Source organism: Lytechinus variegatus, chromosome 6, assembly GCF_018143015.1.
Source record: "Lytechinus variegatus isolate NC3 chromosome 6, Lvar_3.0, whole genome shotgun sequence".
Taxonomy (NCBI): Eukaryota; Metazoa; Echinodermata; class Echinoidea; order Temnopleuroida; family Toxopneustidae; genus Lytechinus; species Lytechinus variegatus.
This window is the reverse complement of record NC_054745.1, coordinates 42299447-42322697: the sequence shown is the minus strand read 5'-3', so window position 1 is coordinate 42322697 and position 23251 is coordinate 42299447. Positions and strand designations below refer to the sequence as shown.

General features: G+C 35.3%; 1 protein-coding gene across 1 annotated transcript in view; it reads right to left on the bottom strand.

Moving 5' to 3' along the window:
* Positions 1 to 12225, bottom strand: part of LOC121417854 (MAM and LDL-receptor class A domain-containing protein 1-like) — a 32853-nt gene extending 20628 nt beyond the window's left edge. The window contains exons 1-3 of the mRNA XM_041611587.1: positions 12040 to 12225; positions 3444 to 3567; positions 591 to 770 (exon numbers count right to left, since the gene is read on the bottom strand). Of these exons, the coding sequence (XP_041467521.1) occupies positions 591 to 770; positions 3444 to 3567; positions 12040 to 12162 (427 nt within the window). The 5' untranslated portion in view covers positions 12163 to 12225. The remainder of the gene's footprint in view (positions 1 to 590; positions 771 to 3443; positions 3568 to 12039) is intronic.
* Positions 12226 to 23251: the final 11026 nt, after the last annotated feature.

Here is a 23251-nt window from a genome sequence, read left to right as displayed (position 1 = left end):
TGGAGAAAGAATTTTCACATTGGAGGGGCTCGAAATTAGCCATATTTCCATTGAAAAATAATAAACATTTTATCAACATTTAGTATTAGCAGTATAATAGTAGTAGTAGTTTAAAATATGTGTTACTCTTACTTTTATAATCATAATAACTACTACTACTATCATCATTATTGTTATTACTACTATAATCATTATAACTATTACGATTGCGATTATTATTATCTTCATCATCATCATTATTATTATTATCATTATCACTATATCATCATCATCATTATTATTATTATTATTATTATTATCATTATTATCATTATTATTATTATAAAGAAAATTCTCTTAAAAGATATGTTTAAAAAAATGCTTAACCTAATGTCAAATTCACATTTTAAAATGTCTGACAGGATATTTTTTTTATTCTTTCATTTCTCTTCCCAAAGCAGGACACATTTTAAAAAAAGACAGACAAGCTGTCAATACTATACAGGAGACAAATAGTGATCATCAGTGGCCATTCTCCCTGAGAGAGAAGGGGCGGGGGAGAGAAAGGGGTTGCAAACTAATAAAGACGATAGGTTTGAAAGATGACTTACCTGAATCTGTTCCGTATGTGTTGTCATTAGATGGTCCTGTATTAAAACCTGTTGGTCCTCTGTTTCGATACCAATCCAAGTCATCTGTTACATTCTCTTGCCAGTACCCACATATATTAGGGTTCTCAAAGTCACATTCAGTTAAAGATGGAATCGCAGAAGGTGCTGGAGTCACCACAACTATGTACATCAAAGAAATAAATAATGAGAAAAAAATCCATCAAATAAGCCAGTTGGTAGTCCGTAGGAAAATCATTGGTTTCAAGCTACACTGACTGCCTCCTTCAATCCTGAAGATTCTTGCAGTATTGAAGTACCGGGGACCGGCAGGTGCAATACACCGGGTGAACACCCTACTCTTTGACGAATGGTGTATTGGTTTTAACGTGCATAGGTTGTGACTCTCCTATACACGGGACCAACTTTTGCGTCCTTTCCGATGGACGGAGTGTTTTCCAACTGCATTCACACCCGCACGGAACACAGCGGTGAGGCACATTATCACACAACTCTAGGATCAGACTTTTTTTTGTTAGACAAATTGGTACTAAAGTGACATGGTGGTATAAGCACCAACTAATTAACTATTCATATATTCCTTTGAATTGTGTTTTTCATTTACATCCACAAGAAAAACAATGAGTCCACAATGACTGGTATTTCACAGTTTACCAATTGCATTGTACAACATGCTATAGAATATGCATTCAAAGTAGAAATGCAACAAATACACTCACCTTGTTCATTGGTCACCTGGGCTCCGTAACACAAAGGTTTGCGATAAATAGCAAATATGAAATAACACTTCTGATTGGTTCCCAGTCAGTATTTTGCGACAAATGCGCGTGTAACAGTGATCTTGATTGGTCAATTCATTTAGCGATTGATCGCTAATCTTTGTGTTACGGAGCCCTGGTCTATTGAATTTCTTCATCCTGCTATGTAAGGCAAGCTTACGTAATATCTTGCTTTGAAATCTGCCTATCATGATGAAAAATGAAAGGTCATTAGACCAAAACTCTTAATGAAGTTACTACAAACTGGTCTATTCTGCAGAAATTTCCTTTGGCCTGAGTTTTGCATTAATATGCAATGCGTCTCAGAAAATAAGGCAGCTACTACTGTATATGGTTTATCGCAACCTAATAAGTCTCCTCGTTTATCTGATTCAGCTCATATGTATCCCAGTCAAGTACGAGCGAGTTGAAGTCATTTGAAGAACCAGACACCATAAAAATATTTGGCGGAGGGTAAATGGAATTTCGAAAATAAATCACTTGTCCGACTTCCATTCATTTTCTTTTCTGTGGAACCTCAAAGTGGCATGTAGTACATCAAAGAAAATAACAAAGAAATCAAAATGTTATTTGTGCAATATTAATGTCACCGTGTCCATTCTCTTATTGAACAAATATACTACCATGGATTGCCTAACGTAGCATATGCATGGTTAACAAAAATTGTATCGTCTATATAATGGGAGACTTTGAATGATAATGTTTAGCCAATGCTAGACGGACGGTTTCCAATATCATACACGGTATGGAGAAAGCAAGTTGCACATTGGAGGGGGTCGAAATTAGCCCTATTTTCATTGAAATTTCTGATAGATAATTCAAACTCAAATTCACATTTGTTTTCATTCTTCAAAATGATACAAATAAGTACAAGATAGATTGATTCAATTTAAATAAACAATAGCATGAACAAAATTCAATATTGGGGAAAAAATACATTGTTTAAAGTAATTTGAATATAAATTAACATACATGTCAAGTTAAATCAATCATTAAATATAATTGTTTCAATGCAATTATATATCATAAGAAGAATGGAGGGGTCCACTGAAAAGCAAAGCTTGTATATTGTGGACCCCTCAAAAAATAGATACAAGGAATATAGAAATATAAGTAAAGTAATACATGAAGATAACGAAAAGGCAAGTAATAATAGTAAATAACACGAAACAACACAACACAGGAACATGAGGTGGACAATAGTACGATAATAACTGCCTAGAATATAGAAAGAGATAGATAGGGAGAGGCCTAGGACGCAAAGCTAATTTGCTGCATATATATTACATTATAATTATATATTATATTAATATTTGCTGCATATATATCATAACCTTAGTGATCGCATCAGCTCGTATCAGATCAGTCCTGAAAATTATATAAATAGACAATTTTTGAAAGGTGTCATTTTTGATCGCGATCATCGTGATAATGCAGCTACGAAAAGCACTTATCGGGGTTCCGACCGAAATTTAAAAAAACGGAATTCCATGACTTTTCCATGACTAATTTGCTGCTTGCCATGACTTCCCGTAACGTCCCGGGAGTTGGGATGAGGTAAATGCAATTCAGTGACTTTTCACAAATTTTCCAAAATCCCTGACCGTTTCCCTGACTTTCCATGAACACAATTTCTTTCCATGACTGTGCGAGCCCTAACATTGTGTTATATACCTCTCCAGGACAGCGTGTACGCTTTGGGGAGAGTACTTATTCAAGGTTCAAGGTTAGGGGTATAATCAAATTAAGAGATTCAATGCATAACTCAGGATAAAGGAACTTATGTACACACTTAAAATGTCGGGCAATATACTGTCCACTGCGTTAGGTAATGTATGTTGGTATATAGTATATTATGGGCAATTATTATCCAATTGAGCAAATCTATTACCTAATTATTAGGTTTCATTACCCAAAGTATGGACAGATTTCAACCAATAGTTGTGTGGACAGTATATTGCCCATGTTTGGTTCAAAGTTGGACATTTTTGCGCAACTATTTTAAGAGTGTACCTGATTGTTTAAAGATTACTTTAAATATCTTTCAAATCCTTACCTCCGGCGCAGAAACCTGCTGATATGCTGACGTCATCGATTGCTGTGTCACCATAATAGGTTCCTGTGATATATGCTTCTATTGTTACGTCAAATGGATCTGAATCTGGTCTAGTGATGTCGATCTAAAATATAGATTTAAAATATAAGAAAGAATTTTGCTTCTACAAATTCATATACAACAAAAGAAATGTCTTAAATTATCATGATAGTAAGGAAACAGCTAGTCGCGAATATTTCATTCAGTAAACTATGTGTTTATAACATCATTCATTGTTCGAAAACATAACTTTCCGAATATGAAATATAAGGAAACTGGATACATAAGAAGAAGAAGGAGATGCAATAATCATATATATAAAAAATAATCAAGTGCAAATTGGCGTCAAGCAAGAACGCTCATATATGATTTTCGTATTTTTATTTAAATGAAAGTAAAAATATCTATATCATAGAGTATCTTTCATGATGTCATTCATTTTTCCTCGCTCAAAATTATTTTAATCAACCCAAGACTTGATTCAAATGGAGGGGGTGATCTTGCAAAGTGTCCCCAAACTTTTGAAGCACTTGGCCCCTTTTAACCCGAGAAACATGCCCGGCCCTTATATTACCAACGTGTTCAGTGCCTCTTTTTTATATTGGAAGTACCAATTTTACGTGTCAACGAGTGCCCCCTTTGCCTTCTTTTAACTGCCATTATACCAGATAAGTTGCATTTTTTAAACCGCTTTTTCAATGCCCATCTAGCCCTCGTTTCCTAATTAGCAGTTTTGTTCTTTCTGCTAATGTGGGTTTTTTAGTGAATGATCACTTTTTTCAGTGCATTAATATGCTGCAGTGTGCCCTATTCCCCTCTGATCAAGTTTTCCCGTGCCCAATATCTCCTTATTTACTTTTGATCAGTTCCCCCTTTCTTAAGTCTGTTCAAAACTTTCAGTCTGTCATGTCTGTTGATTCTAAATAGCACCATTTCGTTTTTGTCCCCGAAAATTTATCATAGCATATGTAGTATGAAATGTACTTTTTTTTCAAAAATGAGGTAATTTTATTTTTATCTGCACAAGTAAAAATGAAATGCTAATTTAACACTTACAGTGCTTGTATATAGTGACTGCACTACGAGTGCTGATTTTCTAATTTAAAGGTCAAGTCCACCTCAGAAAAATGTTGATTTGAATCAATAGAGAAAAATCAGACAAGTACAATGCTGAAGATTTCATCAAAATCGGATGTAAAATAAGAAAGTTATGACATTTCAAAGTTTCGCTTATTTAAAAAAAAATAGTTATACGAACGAGCCAGTTACATCCAAATGAGAGAGTTGATGTCACTCACTCACTATTTCTTTTGTTTTTTATTGTTTTAATTATACGCTATTTCAATTTTTACGAATTTGACGATTAGGAACTCCTTGCCTGAAGCACAAAATGTTGAAATAATGGAATTCCACGTGTTCAGGGAGGAATGAAACTTCATTTCACATGACAATGACGAGAAAATCAAAATATTTCATATTTCAAACAATAAAAAACAAAATATATAGTGAGTGAATGACATCATAGACTCTCTCATTTGGATGTAGCTGGCTCGTTCATATAACTGTTTTTGTGAAATGAAGCGAAACTTTGAAATGTCATAACTTTCTTATTTTACATCCGATTTTGATGAAATTTTCAGTGTTATGCTTGTTGAATTTTTCTCCTTTTATTCAAATCAAGTTTTTATTGGGGTGGACTTGTCCTTTAAATTTGAACTAGAAAATCGGCATTCGTATACAAGCACTGTAAGTGCTAAATTAGCACTTCATTTTACAGTGTACACAGTTCGAAAGGCAAGCAACAAAATCTGAAAAGTTATCCGATCCTTGATCCAGTCAGACAAGTACAATGCTGAAGATTTCATCAAAATCAGAGCCAGTGCAGCATTTTCAGAATTGGAGTAATACATGTATGTGAGAATTTGACAATGTAACAATACGACCTGCAGCAATTTGAAGCTTCTGAAGCTGAGATAGTTGTTTCTTGGGGTAAACTGAACAAAATGGCATTGAAGGCGGGAGGGGAAAATATCTTTAAGCGACAAGATGAGATTTTCATTAGAGAATTTTCCGACGATAACCTCTTGAAGATAGGCATGCAAAACCAAAGTGATAGGCTTTCCTATACACTCTTTATATGTTGGGCAACATACTGTCCATACAACAATTGGTTAAGAAAAGTATCCAACTCTGGGTATTTTTCAACCAATACTGTGTAGTTTTCACCCAACGCGCACATTATTGGTTTAAAACTACCTAGAATCCGATAAAGTTTTAAGCAATTGTTGTGTGGGCAGTATGTTGCCCTGCCGACATTTTTAAGAGTGTACATTTTAACATACTAGAAAAGATCAGACTTTTTATTAGCACCAGAGTGGCCACGAATCAAGTTCTAAGACTAAATATTTATATTTTCTCAAAGAGCTTCATAATTATATACTTTACAAATAGTAATCAGAAATATCCTTCAAAAATCGTTTTCCTACATTAGCACCAAACGCATCTACTTTTCTTTCTTAGATTGTTATTTGGGTCTTATGTTGCCATCATAAAAAGGTGACCCATGACTGCCACGGAATAAACCATTTAATTAAATTGAAAGTTCAAGGTTTTACATCAAGCTTATTAAATATGTATTAACATTATTTTTTAATCTGTCCATGTTGGGAGCTATGGGGAATGTGGTAGCGGGAAGTGAATTCCACAGCCGAGCCGTACTTCATGAAAAAAAATATGTTGGTGAAAATTAGTCTACAAATGTAGACCCACATCTGCAGTGTGTGTACCTCAGCTGATTCAACGAGTCTACAGAGCAGACTAGGTCTACTATTGAATGGCTCGCTTCGCTCGCCGTATCAAGCATCCCATCATACGAGCAAGTCTGCATAGCAGACTAGGTGAAAATATCAGTTTTCACCCAATTCTCTTATGACACATGTGTCCTTTTTGCCCCCTACCCATAACGAAAATACACTTATTTGCTGCCCCTAATCCCATATAATATTTTTTATGTGAACACCTGTGAGTTCCGTCATTTTGAGGGTGGTACATCGATGTCTGTATTAAAGACTATAGTGCTCCTTTTTCACTTGTATGCTATTTTGTTTGAACTATAGCAGTTGATGGCGAAGGTTGGATCAGCCCCTGCACACACACCCAGCCCACTAACACCCAAAAAGCAAAGTTTAAAAAATAACACGGGAATGTACTGATAACCCACCACGCAACCTATCAATTACACAGATACACACACACCCACCCACACACACAACCATCCCAAGTATTTCAATTCAATTCAATTTTATTCAACCATGAAAATATGTATATACAAATCATACAGTGTACATAATCATGTAATAAATGGTACAAAATATGGCTAGGACCATATAAAGGCAAATTGCTTGGAGAGAATGGCCCCTAAAACAATAGCATTGAAACAATTTACAATTAGAAACAGAAAACTAACAAAACACAATCTTTATCAGCAGATATAAATGCAAATATATAAACATACACACACACACACACACACACGTACATTAAGAGGGGCATCAGTGGCGTGTTGAAAGGGATTTTTTATAAACAAAACTCTAAAAGGTTCGAAAAAATAATGAGGTTGGCGGTATTCACCTCTTTCATCATTACGATTTGAAAGCAGTAAGTAGAAATAACCTGAGTAACGAGCTGAATGCCATATGACCCATAATTTATGTATCTCACAATACGTAAAAATTACTTATTTATTCGGAAAGACAAATCAGCAAAATTTGAAAACAAAATACTTAGTTCGTAAATGTGCCATTAGGAATGGTCATTAATACCTTTTACACACAACACTGTCGATTCTTAATCACTGAACCCGTCTTCTTATTACCCTTAAACAAATTTAAATGCTGAAACACGAACAATACACAATTGACCCAATTTCAAAGTTCCTACGTTTAGCAAACAAAGTACAAAAAGCATACAGATATTTGTGAATAGACAATGCCTTGAAATATTTAATATTTGTTTGTGCTTTTTTATATTGACATTGTCATTATATCGATGTAGACGACGAATTTCGTACAATATAAGCTGCAAAACTTTCTTAGATTTCTACAGAATTAAATGACAAGATTTCATACTCCAAGAACACACTTAAATCTTTGAAGTGTAACCAAAGGTTGACTGTCTTGTCAACATAGTCAAGGGGAGGAAGCAGAGAGTGTGCACAATTATGCCCATTTCTTTCATACGTCTTCCTTGGCTCCCTTAATCCGCCCATCCTTATAACACCCCTCCCCCCGGGGGTGGCAGTCGAATATATTGCTGTACACACGCGTGACCAAAAAAAACCGCGTTTAAAGGGGTGTCTTTTTCAGTTTTGGGCACGGGCCGCGCGTGCACTCGTTATATCCCAGGGGGACGTTTCCCCTCTACCCAAAATAGTATGGGGACACAATATCAAATGCTCCCCTACCATTACGGTCGTTTATGATGGAAAGAAAGAAATTGAAATAATACATGTATTTTGGACGAGATGACCGTACATTTAGGGTGATACCTTTTTTTTTTGCTTGTCAAATTTTCAAGCCCCTGGTCCCCCTACCTTTGAAGACAGATTTCCGCCCTTATAAGGGTAAAAAACACCGATTTTCAAAAAAGGGGTAGTTCTGAAAAACTGATCAATTGTCAATCGCAGGGTCAGACGTATTTAGGGTATGATTTTTTCCAAAGTTGTTTTTTCTAAGACTAGCCAAACGTGTTTAGGGTATGTGTTTCCCCAAGCTGTTTTTCCAAGGGGTCATATTCTGGCGACAAACTTCTTCCAATAACTGTTTTGATATTTGGATGTACATGGGGTTGGGTGAGAGCACTATAAGTGATGAAGTTGTCAAGACGCTCAAAAGGAAAACAAAATCACTGTGGTTTTAGGATGTTTGATCAAGTACTGCTGCGATACGTGCAATCCTCGTGTTTTTTCCTTAACCTTGTACTATGACATGTATGAGTTGTATTTCAAGGGAATTGGAGAACATTTGATTATTAAGTCGTAGAGTACACCCATTAAAATGTTTATCAGATATATATCTGCTTATATTCCTTGAATTGTATATTTGCTTTGTATTATTTTGTACTTTTTGTTTTGAACAATATATTGGCGAATGCCAGTGACATTCGAATAGATTAGATTTAATTCAATTCATATTCCACACAAAACAGATTTTGGACACATTCTTGTTTGTTAAGGCTAGTTTTTCATTCCATTCTTTTTTCAAATATTTATCAATCAATTCATTTAATTGTCATATATAAAACACAAAATTCTTCTTAACAAAAAGTGCATTGAAACAAAAAAAATAATAATTCACAAACTATAAATACATCAAAATAATACATACATGTGGTATAAATATATCAATAAAATGATATAAAAATTTAATTTCAGGTTAAAGAAAATAATATTTATTTTGGTGGCATCGGCAATCACTAAATTGTGTAAAGTCTGTTACAACTTATACTAGACAGGATTGTAGATTAATTTTGCATTATTATTATTCATCATAACATAACTTAACATCATCGAAATTAAGACGGTAAGTGCACTTTACAATTTCTATGTATTGAAACAGATTGAAACTTATATGTGATTGATGTCCCAGGATTTTTTTTTTCGGAATTAAGGTTTTGCTCACTCTCCCAAATAATGACTGATTCTTCCTGGCAGAGATCATGGAGATTTTCATTTGCATAGAAGACTATGTAAACCCCGGGGGGGGGCACTCAGTATATAATGCATAGTGGGTATGTGCCGCGGAGGGGACCCCCATTTTTACACTCAAATTTCCGTTCCAAGGCATAGCATTTTTGCCTTGTTGAGAAAAAGAACAAAGAAAGCCGCTCCAAGGCATAGCATTTTCTTCTTATCGAGAAAAAAGAAGAGAGAAATCCGCTCCAAAGCTTCGCATATTTTTCGTTACGCCGCTCCGATCGCGTTGAATGAGCTGCAATTTTGGTGAAAAGCGGCCGCAGAGCTCCCCGGCGGAGGCCGCGCTAGCTGCATCATGCACGCATGACCGTTCCGTAGGGATGCATACGCGCTCACACGCTGGCGATCCGTTCCAATGACCCCCGTTTTCACAAACATTTGTCGTTCCGAAGCCCGTTCCAAGGACCCTCCTTTTTACAATAAGCCCGCTCCAAGGCCCCCGTTTTTTGTCTCGCCCGCGGCACACCCCCACCACTTTTTTGGTCGAGTGCCCCCCCCCCCCCGGGATGTAAACTACACTTTCGTAAAGGGTTGCCCTGACCGCAAACAGACGCGCCTTGACACCGCACGCACCGACTGTTCATCTTAAGATTTCATAGTGGCGTATCTGAGGGAAGCAATTTCAGCTGTTTCACAGATTTTTAGTCGAATTGTTAAATAAAAATATTAATTCATCAGGTGGACATTTAGCATTTATGATCACAATTGAAATAGCACATGTCAATTTTTTTCCATAGTTTTAAAGATATTTCTTTGAGTATTTCATTAAGCTAAAATGCATTACAAGGGATATCGATATACTAGTACCTATTTAAAAGTTACCCTTGGCCGTAAAACGAAACTTGGCAATCATTTCTTTATACGACTGATTGCATTGACTACAGAATAATGAGAATCGCACGTACGAGTAATCGCTGACCTCTTTGTTACGGAACCCATTGTGGCCTAGATAGTAGGGTTAATATGTATTCTGTTTAGACCAGGCAGAATGCTACAGAAATATTTGTCATTTTTTGGTCTGAACTTTATTACCTGTTTACAAGTGACTATCACTACGTGATACACCATAAAATGATTAAGCACATTGTAAATAAATGATATATGATGATGCATTTCAGTATCCTAACAGAGGGCATGAAAGATGGTAATGTAATGATGGACACAATGACATGTTCACAGAGTTCGTGAATTTGAAAAGTGTAAGAAAAATACAAATGATAATTTCTTAAAGTGACTCATCTAATTGGTAGAACTCCAATAGAATCTAAAGAAAATCCTGTCTATTGACGATTAATTTTGTTTTATCCTTGCAGAAAACTAGCAATGACGATAAGAACAAAACTGATTGTGAAAATATGAAGAATTGCATATATCTATCATGTATATAATATCTTTCTCACAGTTCATTGTAAGATTGACTTTATGAACAATGTTTACATTATAATGACTGCATGTTACCGTTTGTGGAACGCTGCCCTATATGTGGCCTGTTGCATAAAATTTTTTACCAGAGAAAACTCTAGTAAAACTGAAAACTAAGGTTAGTCTGATTTCTTTAACACGGGGCAAAATCTCCGGTAAAAACAACCTGAGATTTCTCAGGTAAAGAGTTTTATGCGACGGGCCTATGGAGTTTGATATACTTAGTACATGGATAACATGACACATAAGACAATGATTTTCTAATACAGAGCCTGGACATATGGTGGTTTGGTTGCTGTTATGGTGAATATTCCAATACTGAATATCAAATTTGAAAAACAAATTCGAATGAAATGAAAATGCAGATATTCCTTTGGTCTGTTTAAAAAGGGGAAAAGGGTGTTTTATTCAAGGAAATTTGTAAGGTTCTATACACCAAATGCCAATTTCCTGTAAGATTACGCAATCTGGCAAGATTACAGTTGTTCTCGAGACTCTGCTGCATGAACTTCTTTCAATTGAAGGATAAATTTTGGATATTGGTGGCAAGGGTTGGGGATCGGGAGTGATGAAAGCTTAGGTAACTGATGAAGAAGGGCTCTGGGACAGAACGTGCTAAATGAGTACAGAACGTTGGGAGTGAAGAATTGCTAGTAAGATGAAAAAGTGGATGGAGCTTTTGCCATCTGCTAAACAAAGTCCACAGGTGACATTGGGAGACTTGCCTATGTTTTTCAGCTTGTGTTTAAAGTTCAAGTTCACCCCAGGAAAATGTTGATTTCAATGAATAGAGAAAATTCAAACTAGCCTAGTGCTGAAAATTTCACCAATCGGATATAAAATAAGAAAGTTATGGCATTTTAAAGAATCGCTTATTTTTCAAAAAAAAAAAGTGATATGCACAACTCAATGACATGCAAATAAGTCAGTCGATGATGTCCATCACTCACTATTTCTTTTGTTTTTTACTATTTGAATTATACAATATGTCACTTTTTACAGATTTGAAAATATGGACCAACTTGACTGAACAATATAGTATTTAAAAATGCTAATTCCACATGTTCAGGAAGGAATGAATCGTTGTTTCACTTAACAATCGGGAAAAAATAGAATATTTCATATATAATGTAATCATACAAAAGAAATAGTAAGTGGATGACGTAATCAGTCTCCTTATTTAAATACCGACCAGGATGTGCATATTAACTGTTTTCTAAAATTAAACGAAACTTTTAAATGTCGTAGCTTTCTTATTTTACTTCCGATTTTGATGAAATTTTTAGTGTTAAGCTTGTTGGATTTTTCTTTTTTTATTTAAATCAACTTTTTGTTTTTGGTGGACTTGTCCTTTATGAAAGATTTTCAAAATTTGATACTTACTTGTCCCAGGTTCCACTGATTCCCTTGATCCCCAGACCGTATCCAAGTCTCATTTCCTATCGGTAAGTCTGCCGAAGCTCTGGCTACATAAACCCTAAGATCACCCGTAGTTGATCCATACATGTGGTAATAGAATTGAAAGCATTTGGTCCCGCCTGCCTGGACCTGGTCCTGAGGACTGATAAGACGTACTGATTGAGACTTTATAAACGGATCGCTGGTCTCAACATAGAGATATTTACCATCTGAAGGTTAAAACACAAAAATGTAAATGCAGTAATTCATAGCTTCATGGTATCTTTTTATTACAGGGTTTTTCTTATAATCATGAATACCTATTATAAACGACATAATAAATTATAAGCCTACATTATGATTATGTAATGAAAGCTGATGCGTGGCACTTGATATTGTTATATTATAGTAGCGTCCGCAAGATAACATGACTATTATTATATATGTTGACAAAGCTTGATTTGGCATGATAACGTATTGCCTAATTATCATAATAACTCTTTCACGTAAAACCCAAAGACAAAGCATCTCATCAAGTCTACAAATAGATTACACATAAAATATTCTGTGTAGATCAGGCCTACATATGACGTCACAATTTCATGGCGCTATGCATCCCTGAGATAGAGGATATAAGGTTCGTAATTCCGAAGTAATTCCGAAACACGTAAATTGCCTATACCTCGATGTTCGTTAAATCCGAAAACGTAAAAGGGTTCGTTAATCCGAACATTTGTGACGTTATTTCGAAGATTCGTTATTTTGAAGGTTCGATAATCCGAAAACGAAATAAGGTTCGATGTTCCGAAGGTTCGTTAGTCCGAAAATGAAATAAGGTTCGTTAGTCCGAAAACGAAATAAGGTTCGTTAATCATTATGTTTTCGGACTAACGAACCTTCGGAATAACGAACTTCACTTTGCTTTCGAAATAACGAAATTCCGGAATTATGAACCTCATTTCGTTTTCGGACTTACGAACCTTCGGAAATACGAACCTTCGGAATAACGAACCTTCGGAATATCCAAACCTTTGGAATAACGAAGCTTCGGAAATACGAACCTTCGGAAATACGAACCTTTGGAATAACGAAGCTTCGGAATTACGAATGTATGCGGGATATAGGAATAAGCGTAAACTGAGTTTTCAGAGATGCGCCATCCAATGGATCCAGCCTCGAGATCACAGTGGGCCAGAATGAACCCAAAGTGCGCCAAAACCCTTTATTCACATATTTGTACGATTAAATTTGGTAGATAGGGGTAATTTCACCCGTAGAATTCAATAAAAGTATTTTCAAATATTGATGACGTCGTTAAAATACTGTTTTCTGATTGGCTGTTAACATTTGAGAAGAAATTACATGTTTCCAATTCTACAATAAGTTTCAAAGTTTCATAAACTAGTTTTAGAGAAATTTCAGCAATAAGGAAGCATATTAGCAAACAGCAAACACATAAACAGGCAAACAAACAAAAAAAAGTCTGTGGTCGGGGTACAAACAATTCAATTTGTGACTTGAGTATCGCTTAAAGAGGGCGCCCTACCATGAATCCGGAATTGTAAAATTCAAAGTGAAATTGTAAAAAAAAATGCAAAGGAGTATTTTCATTCCCTGGGTACAATGATTAACCACACCTACATGAATTAAAATGGATTGATACCAAAAGTGGACAGTGAAATCTTTAAAATAATCATTCCAATGGTGACTAATAGAGGCCGGGTCCTCTGCAGGTTAATCAGTACAAGGCCCTTCAAGGCCTTCCTATTTCACCAAGAACGGCGTATACAAAGTTAGTCCGAAACAGAGTCTCTCTCTGCTATCTCATTAACCATTATGTTTTTGGTGAGAGGATCTTTAAGCATACTTTGAACATCAGGGGGAAGAGGCTGTGCGTGTTGTACTCTTAAAATTTTGCTACTTTCACAATGTCTCTTGTTACCATTAGTCTGTGGAATACATAGTCATAAACCAAACAATCCTTGAAATGATAATAAGATGCACTTCCTTCTTGATGGATTTTAACAATAATTTAGAGCAAATTTAGAATTAGCCAAGAGATAAACGAATTCATACGTGTATGTGAAGTTACAAACCCTTCATTTTTTTTTGGGGGGGGATAAATACTAATAATGATAATGCAACTTATTCATGTTAGATCCCATGTATCTGTCCTTTACACATTTTCATATTTTGGCAGACTGAAACTGAGTGAGACCAATCACATCCCTAGTCATGTGTGTTATAGCGATATACAGTAGCCCCTACTTGGTTTATGAACAACAAAACAAATAAATAATCTTACCCGGGAATCTTACCTTAAGAATTCATCTTCTCAGAATGACAGCGTATCAGATATGCAACACGGGATTGAACAGTTTGACATCAAAATGAAGTTGTTTGTTGGAAGTTGAAATGAAAGTTTGTCTTTACGTATGTTTAATGAAAATATTTTAGGAAGATACCAGTCAAAAGAACCAGACACTTGAGCCAGACCCCCCCCCCCCCCTCCCTCCCCCCTCTCTCTCCCACCACGCGACGGTGAGTTTCACAGAGATACGGTCTTATACGGTCCCGAAGGGAGCGGGGAGTTTGTTTAATGTCACCCGCAACGTTCGGCACGCGCATAATGGGACACTAACTTGGAACGATTTTTGTGATAAATACGGCGAACATGTGGTTGGAAAATTGGTCATATCTCCAGAAAATGCACGTATATGCAGCTAAATTTGGTATCATTGTAAAGCATGAACTATAACAAAGACCGTCATGGTATTTACAGCGCAGCAATCGGCAGCAATTTGTAAAAGAAATGCTCATGAAATTTTTTTTGCTAAAACCCCCCATTGTCAAATGGTTTCGTCCAAAATTACCTCTGAACGGATTATCATTTTATCTTGAAAATTTTTGATCACTTAAAACAATCATTCATCAAAGAGTACCGTGAATTAGAAATAAATTAAGCAATCCGTTTTGTTAAAACAGTGAAATATCTAAAACGTGTCATTTTCACATGCGGTAGCCGTAAAGGGTCATTTTCCGGTAATATTGAATAAAATGGGCAACTAATAATCAATTTCATGGAGAAATATTGTATGGAGATATCCTACAGGTTCTTATTTTTGCTTAGAACGTGAAAAAAACAAAATTTGTTTCATGACCAAAAACCAGTTTTGGCGCACTTTTGCTCTCTCCTGGCCCACTGTGCAGCGGCGCCATAACATCAATGCATTGTGTGTATTACATACCTCCTGATGTATGATCCCCAGAGGGTCCGGTATCAGGTGTAGATGTTTGACCAGTCCCTGCCTGCCAGTCCGTATAGTCCTTGTCATCTTGGGTCCAGCTACATAGATCAACATCGAAGGAACAATCGAACTGGGCTAGCACTGTAAATGAAAAATTGTCACAAGTAATAACATTAATTAGGCATCTGGTCTGGAATGTTATCATAATACACAATGATTATAATATAGTAGAACGATGAATTACATTCAAGGAGGCCGGGGTAGTTGACCGCAATGTTGAAAAGGAGAGTAGACAAAAGAGCATTTTCACCCCACCACTCCCATGCACCCCCCCCCCAAAAAAAAAAGGTATACACGATATTGATAACTATCATGAAAACAATAACCATGATTATGATAATAACATCTTTAAAAAAAATCAAATATGCACAATAATGTCGTGAGAAAAGAGTAAAAAAGAAAAAGAGGAATATGAAGAAGAAGAAGAAAAAAAAAGAAAAGAAAAAGAGGAATATGAATAAGAAGGAGAAGAAGAAGAAGTAAATGAAGAAGAAAAAGAATATGATGAAGAATAAAAGGAGGAGGAACATGTGCATGATATAACTAGTTTTAAGAGTGCGCTTCGCGTAGAAATACTATTAGATTATTTTAATTTCCAATCCATCCACATCAAGCTTTATGAAAATGCCAAAACCAATGAAATATATATTGTTATGTATTTTGTGTTGTCTTTAAATTTTTAATTGCCTATGTAATTAGGTACTTGATTTTGCCAGTCTTGTATTATCAATAATCCGACTGTCATGGATGCAATAAATAAATAAACAAATGAATAAACAAATAAATAAACAAATAAATAAATTAAATAAATAAATGAATAAATAAACAAATAAATAAATAAATAAATAAACAAATTTTGTATGCAGATTTTGGTTATTAAGCTCAAGAACCTAAATTTTAGTTGGGAAAAGTTCGTGGTCAAATACCTCAATCAACATGGACATCATGAGGCTGCTTTACATGTTCAGATTTACGGGTAAAATATAATTGCTACGCTCACTCGTATAAGAATAGATTTTTTCATTGCATTGTCTGGTCTAGTTTTGTACTCTTTGCATTGTAAAAATATAAGCTCAAGGCTTCTTCCTTGGTGGTAATGCTTTTTCAAACACAGATCCTATCACCCAGGGGCGGCGGAACATTACTTTTGTTTGGGGGGCAAAGCCAAAAACGGGCGCTCATATGTCAAAATTTGGATTTTAGTGCAAACGGATATTTTCACCATGAGATATCATCTCCTTTAGGGAGTTATGTGTAATGTAGTAATTAAATTGAGCAAAGCCTTTTTTAAGTAATTTCTGATTGATGAATTATATATTTAGGCTATATTTCTTCCGCGAGCGAGCGCAGCGAGCGAATAGTTTGTAAAAAAAATTATAAAGCTGAAGTTGTAAAACTCGCTTTTTGGTCAATTACGGCGATATACTGTTAAAAGAGCATCCTCGCGAGATGTTGCGAGAGCGAATAAAAAGCTCAAATTTTTGACATTTTGGTTAATAAGACATGAAAAGAAAACATTCAAAAACAGGCTTGTTACCATGAAAGAGTTGTGTATCTAACTAAAGAATTGACGCCAGCGTGAAGCGCGAGCAGAGTTTTTTAATAAACAGACCTGAAAATGGACCTGATAAGCACTGCATATATTGACTAATTGAAAGGATACATAACTCACCAATCGAATAATGCGAGCACGAAGCGCGAGCTGAAAATTTGTGATATTATTTTCATTATTTCTATTATTATATTCCAACCTGAAACCTGGACATTCTAAGCACTTTTTGTAACCAAAAACAAAATGAGTACCTTATTAAACAATAATTGATGCGAAGGCAAAATGAGAGCCAAAAATTGTAATATTCCAACCTGAAAACTTGACATTCTAACCATTTTTGTAACCAAGGCAAGAATGAGTACCTTACTAAACCTTAACTGATGCGAGTGCGAAGCTCAAGCCAAACAAATTTGTGTTTTTCTAACCTAAAATGTATTATGTTTTATTATCCAGGGTACTTCATTTTGAAGAAAGTACATTTCATTTTGAAAAAAAAAGACTTTCCATTTTGAAAAAAGGGCATTTTTCCTACGAGGAATTTTAGGGGGCAGGTGCCTGCCCCCCCCCCCCCTCTACCACCTCCCCCGGTTCCGCCGCCCCTGTTATCACCGTATAATGAAAGCTAGCCTTATTATAGTAAGAACATTAAAGGATTTTTTCCATTTTAAACACCTAGATATTCTCTTTGGAAAATATTTTGTGTCTCGTGACGACGAAATGCCAAGAAAAAAATATACAAAAATTTATCTCTTGATCGATACGCTCCCACCCTCGCGTTTACTGTCTTTTCTTCTTCATGAATGTTGTGCAAGACCTCCATTCTGGTCCTTATTTCTATTTTCCCTTTATATTTCATTGTGCAGAACTACATTTTTTATGAATGAAACTCCTCTCTTCGACACGCGCTCCCGACTGAGCACCCCCCCCCCCAAAAAAAAAACACCATGTTGGGATTCCTCTAGACCCAAAGAAAATGATCTTGCCTCATCGCTAGTTATAACTAAAACGCCTCTAGAATGATAATAATCGGAAATATTAAGATAGGGATATCTTACCAGTTGAAAAAGATAGTGCCACTCCCAACAAGATAAAGAGTCCCCTTCTTCCTCCAAATTTTGCCATGATAAAAAAGAATCACTGGTTCCGATCCATTACATGGAATTCCAAGGCTTCAAGCCAAACCAGCTCCTATCCTAAAGTCCTAGGGCTAACTAGATATCCTGACCACACTTGTCGTATATGTAAATAAATTTGAGTCAAGTCACAAGACTTTCAGATCAGAATAAATAGGTGATCATAGTCTAAGGGTCTCCCGAGTCTCCCGTGTGGCTATTTACAATCATACGTATACATACATAATCACACTTGTGATTATGATAAAAGCAAGATCTATTTACTCTCCTCGATTAATGTCTAAATCACCAATCGGGGGTTCGCAAACCTTTAAAGGGTTCATCTTAATTTCTTGCAAGCTTCTTTAAACAATTTATTAGATTTTGATGTTTGTATCGCATAAGTTAGTTCAGTCCGATTTTAATGGGTATGGGCGTAGTTTCATATTTCGGATTTGGGAGTGCATTTTTTTTTAGTCACAAATTTCCGGCGCGCTCAGAGCGGCTAATATTAGTACCAAATTTCGACGTGGAGCGTCCCCCCCTGAAAATTTTCTTTATTTCATCAATTGTTCAAACGGTTTTAATTTTTCATGTGTCAAATGAACAATTAAAGAATATAGTACAACACATAATAAAAATGATTAATACAAATTTAAAGTAAATTGGAAATAAATCTTTACGAAATATACTAAATCTGTATACTATTTATACTAAATCTATTAAAAAAAGAAGCAGTGTCTCTTAGATTAAAGACATTTTCTAAGTAATATAGTCAAAATATAAGCTATATTTAAACAATTATTGACCATAATAAAAAAGGAAAGTAAAACATCGGGTTAATAGTATTTGTATTTTTTTTTTTTTTTAGTAATCTTTTATTCTCTTCTCTCATAAAACACAATTGAACATAGTAAAATATAACGTTCATTACAAAGTTTGATTTGAACTTACAAATATTATGGTTACATTTGACAATTCTTAACAAAAATGAATTTAAACAATGTCATAAATAAATTCTAAATCAATTCAATTTGTTGTAAGTGTCTGATGTACATTCTTTTCTCTTACATTTTTATATATACATAATACATATGTTAATTGAAGCGAAAAAAAAGTACAGCCTAAAATCAAATTATTCACCATTTATCACAAAGAAAACTCTGTAAAGAAACCTGTAAGTTTATTAAAATATGGGATTTATGAGAGAAGAATTACTATTGATAATCTTCGGACCTTCCCGCACACTCACATCCCACCCCCATCACACTCAAACCGATTCACGCACAAACACCCCCTGCCCACACACCCTTACACACACACACACACACACCCGCACACATACCCTCACACACACATACCTCCACCAGATCAAATGCATTTCATCTGTCCGCATAAGTGTTAAGGCAGCTGTCATGAAAATAAGTGCATATCATGCATTAATTAAAAACAAAAACAAATGGATTCTGAGTGCCTCGTCATCGTGAAGTGTGAAAGTTGTCCCACTTCCTCAGGTGACCGGATAATTTTCCACGTGCCTCTGCTATTCTTTTTTCCTCCTTTTCATTTTCCAATATCTTTTTCCTTATCTCTTGAGGGGTTGGGGGTCTTCTTTTAGCCTTACTATACTCAAAGATCATAAATTTGATTAGAAAGATAATATGATTTAGTAATTGTTCCTATGCCGAGCTTTCCCAAGTAAAATTTGACCAGTTCCTATTCTCACGTTGTTTTCACCTATTTTCTTTTTAATACGATTTGCTCGCTAGTAGTATTACTTAAACTGTTTTAAGGTCTTCTTAGGCTTGACTATGCATATCATGATTATGTAAAATTATATGTTATTTGTTCTGGAACGTGACCCCCCCCCCCCCCGTTGCTCTTCTTTGTAGCAAGACCAAAACTATTAAAAAGAAAATTAAAAGTGTACAGCATAGTTGTCCATGTTTGATACCCCCCTTCCAAAAAAAGAATAAAAGAAATAAAAAAAAGAAAAAAAATAATAATCACGGTATATTGGTAACTCAAAAAAATGAATAGCCCTTTTCTTATGACAGTATTATTATTCAATGTGAATTAATATTGACAAACTGCAATTAGTCGAGAATCTAGTGTGCATCTCGTTATAAGAAATGTTTCAAAATAGCATGTAAATAGAAATGACATGTCAGTTTTGTTTGAGATTCTGGTAGGGTGTTTTATCGCCGCCAATCTGTGATAGGACTAAGATCAATATCCGTAATTCCAAACAAGTATTAGATTTGGGCCTTCCAAATCAGTATGGTATGGGTTGATTAATAGAATATCCCATGTTCCCTAGTTTTGCTCAGTGGCGTAATGAGCCAAAAAATTGAGGGGGCTCGATATTTCGTATAATGGCGTAAAATAAATAAAAAGTTGCGAGAGAGCTAGCGATCAATTTCTATTTTTTTATTTTTTTAAATATTTTTTTTTACAATTTTATTATAAGAATCAAAGTGTGAGACAGATTTTGGCCTAATATTCAGGCCTTGATCAGTACACAAGGCATAGCAGGCTGCACATTCAAACCTTTACTCGAGCGAATGGTTTGCACAGCAGACCACGGCTGCACGTAATGCAGGTCCTTACGTTTAGATCACTAAATGTCCTAGTCACACTACACACACCAATACCATGGAGCTAACAGAGAACCAACCGATAGTATGTAATTGGAAACAATGTAATATATTTGATCAGTCTGGAGTGGGTCTCGTTGATGTGACTGAGGCATTACCTCTACCCTACTTTCTAGTCGTCTTAAATATATTGACTCAGATCAGACTCAGTCATTCATAATGATATATCGGGATTAACACAAAGAATACATGATTGTGTACAGGTCAATATTTACTGATATTTTTTTAAGTACGTAGGAAATGCCTTCACATGTATAAAGGGAGGTTCGTTTACACTGTAAAACCTCCGGTGTTGATTTAACACTAGCCCGGAATCTATTGTCCACACCATTGAAACAACACCAGTTTGGAATCAAACCAATGCTGTTTTAATACTAATTGGTGTTGTATAGACACCTATCTTGTGTGAGACAAAAACGAAACTGTTGTTGTTTAAGGTCAAGTCCACCTCAGAAAAATGTTGATTTGAATCAAAAGAGAAAAATCAGACAAGCTCAATTCTGAAAATTTCATCAAAATCGGATGTAAAATAAGAAAGTTATGACATTTCAAAGTTTCGCTTTTTTTAACAAAATAGTTATATGAACGAGCCAGTTACATCCAAATGAGAGAGTTGATGATGTCACTCACTCACTATTTCTTTTGTTTTTATTGTTTGAATTATACAATATTTAAATTTTTACGAATTTGATGATTAGGACCTCCTTGCCTGAAGCACAAAATGTTAAAATAAATTCTACGTGTTCAGGGACGAATGAAACTTCATTTCACATGACAATGACGAGAAAATCAAAATATTTCATATTTCCAACAATAAAAAACAAAAGAAATAGTGAGTGAATGACATCATCGACTCTCTCATTTGGATGTAACTGGCTCGTTCATATAACTGATTTTGTGAAATGAAGCGAAATTTTGAATTGTCATAACTTTCTTATTTTACATCCGATTTTGATGAAATTTTCAGCGTTATGCTTGTTCAATTTTTCTCTTTTTATTCAAATCAAGTTTTTTTTGGGGGTGGACTTGTCCTTTTAACACTTCTCTGGTGTGGACATAATAGATTCCGGGCTGGTGTTAAATCAACACCAGAGTTTTTGCAATGTCCTTGAAGGCTAGATGGAGATCATTGGGGCTGACCCCCCCCCCCCACACACACACACCCTCTCCCACACAGACACGTAATAAAACAAGATACCATAAGAAATGAAGTGTAAAAATATGATAGCAATAACAGTAGAAACAATATCAACAGGATAATGGAATGAAAAAATGAATAGATAATCAAAATGAATAATGAATAAATAACCCCAAAAATAACAACAGATATAGAAATTGTAAAATTGGTATGAAATTGTTAAAACAATGAATAAATGAATAGAACAGAATGAAATTTGAATAAATATAAATTGATAGAAATTAACATAAGATAAGTAAGTGAAATGGAAGATTAGAAATGTATAGACAAAACTCTCTCTCTCTCTCTTGCCCTTTTTTAATCTAAAGGAACAATGCACCTTTTTGTGAACTCCAACCCCCTCATATTTTTGTCTACTACGCCTCTTTCCACCTTGCTATCAGATATTTTATATGTTTCCAAATAAGGAAATAGGAGGTAAGGTTCAAAGATGATTTCAGCATATTTTTTTACAAAAGAGGTTCCATTGTTACTCTATTGGTATCGTAAATAAGGAAATCGGAATTGAAATTAAGCTCTCTATAATTCTCTCACGCACTGTCTACAGTCTATAGAACATGTTTCAATAAAGTAAAAGAAAATGAAAGACATTAAAGGGGAATGGTGAGTTATAATATTATTTTGTCAAAGTATATAAGTATATTGCAAATTAAGATTTTCATGTAAAACTAGTTTAAATGTTTGCTCCCTCGCTTCTGATAGAGATGTTGTGCCCAGTGGCGTACCGTACGTGGGGAGGGGGTCAACCACTAATAAAGGATTTTGTATACCAGAAAAAAAAATTGACAAGCAAAAAAAAAGTCTTCAAGTTCAAAGGAATTGGCCAGGGATCTGTTTGACTCGTCGGGGGGGGGGGGGGGGGGGGGGGGGCATGGATACGTCCCTTGTATGGGCTGTTACTTGTCAGGGGGGCAGTCTGCCCCCCCCCCCCCGCCCGTAGGTACGCTAATGGTTGTGCCCTGCCAGAGTATATTACCCCCACTACATCAGGATTATGGCAACAGAGGGAAGTAGAAAGTGTGGGGAGGGTTCAAGGGTAAAGGCACATTTCATCTTGTGAAAAGGGTGCTGTCTTAAAACAAGAAAAAGTAACGAAAAAGTTAATGAACGACTCCTTCTTTATAAGTTACAAGAGTGACAGTATGTCTTTTTTTTAAATATTTGATTTATTTTTTTATTCAAAACATTTTAATTCAACAAGGGTGTCTATAGCGGACGAAAGGCCGAATTACATTACCCTTTAAAATCATTTACATAAAAATACAATCAATATCAAACAAAAAAACAACTCAATTTACTCAAATTCTACATCATAAATACACTTATATCACGATATAAATTAAATAATAAATTGATACTGATAGCACTAT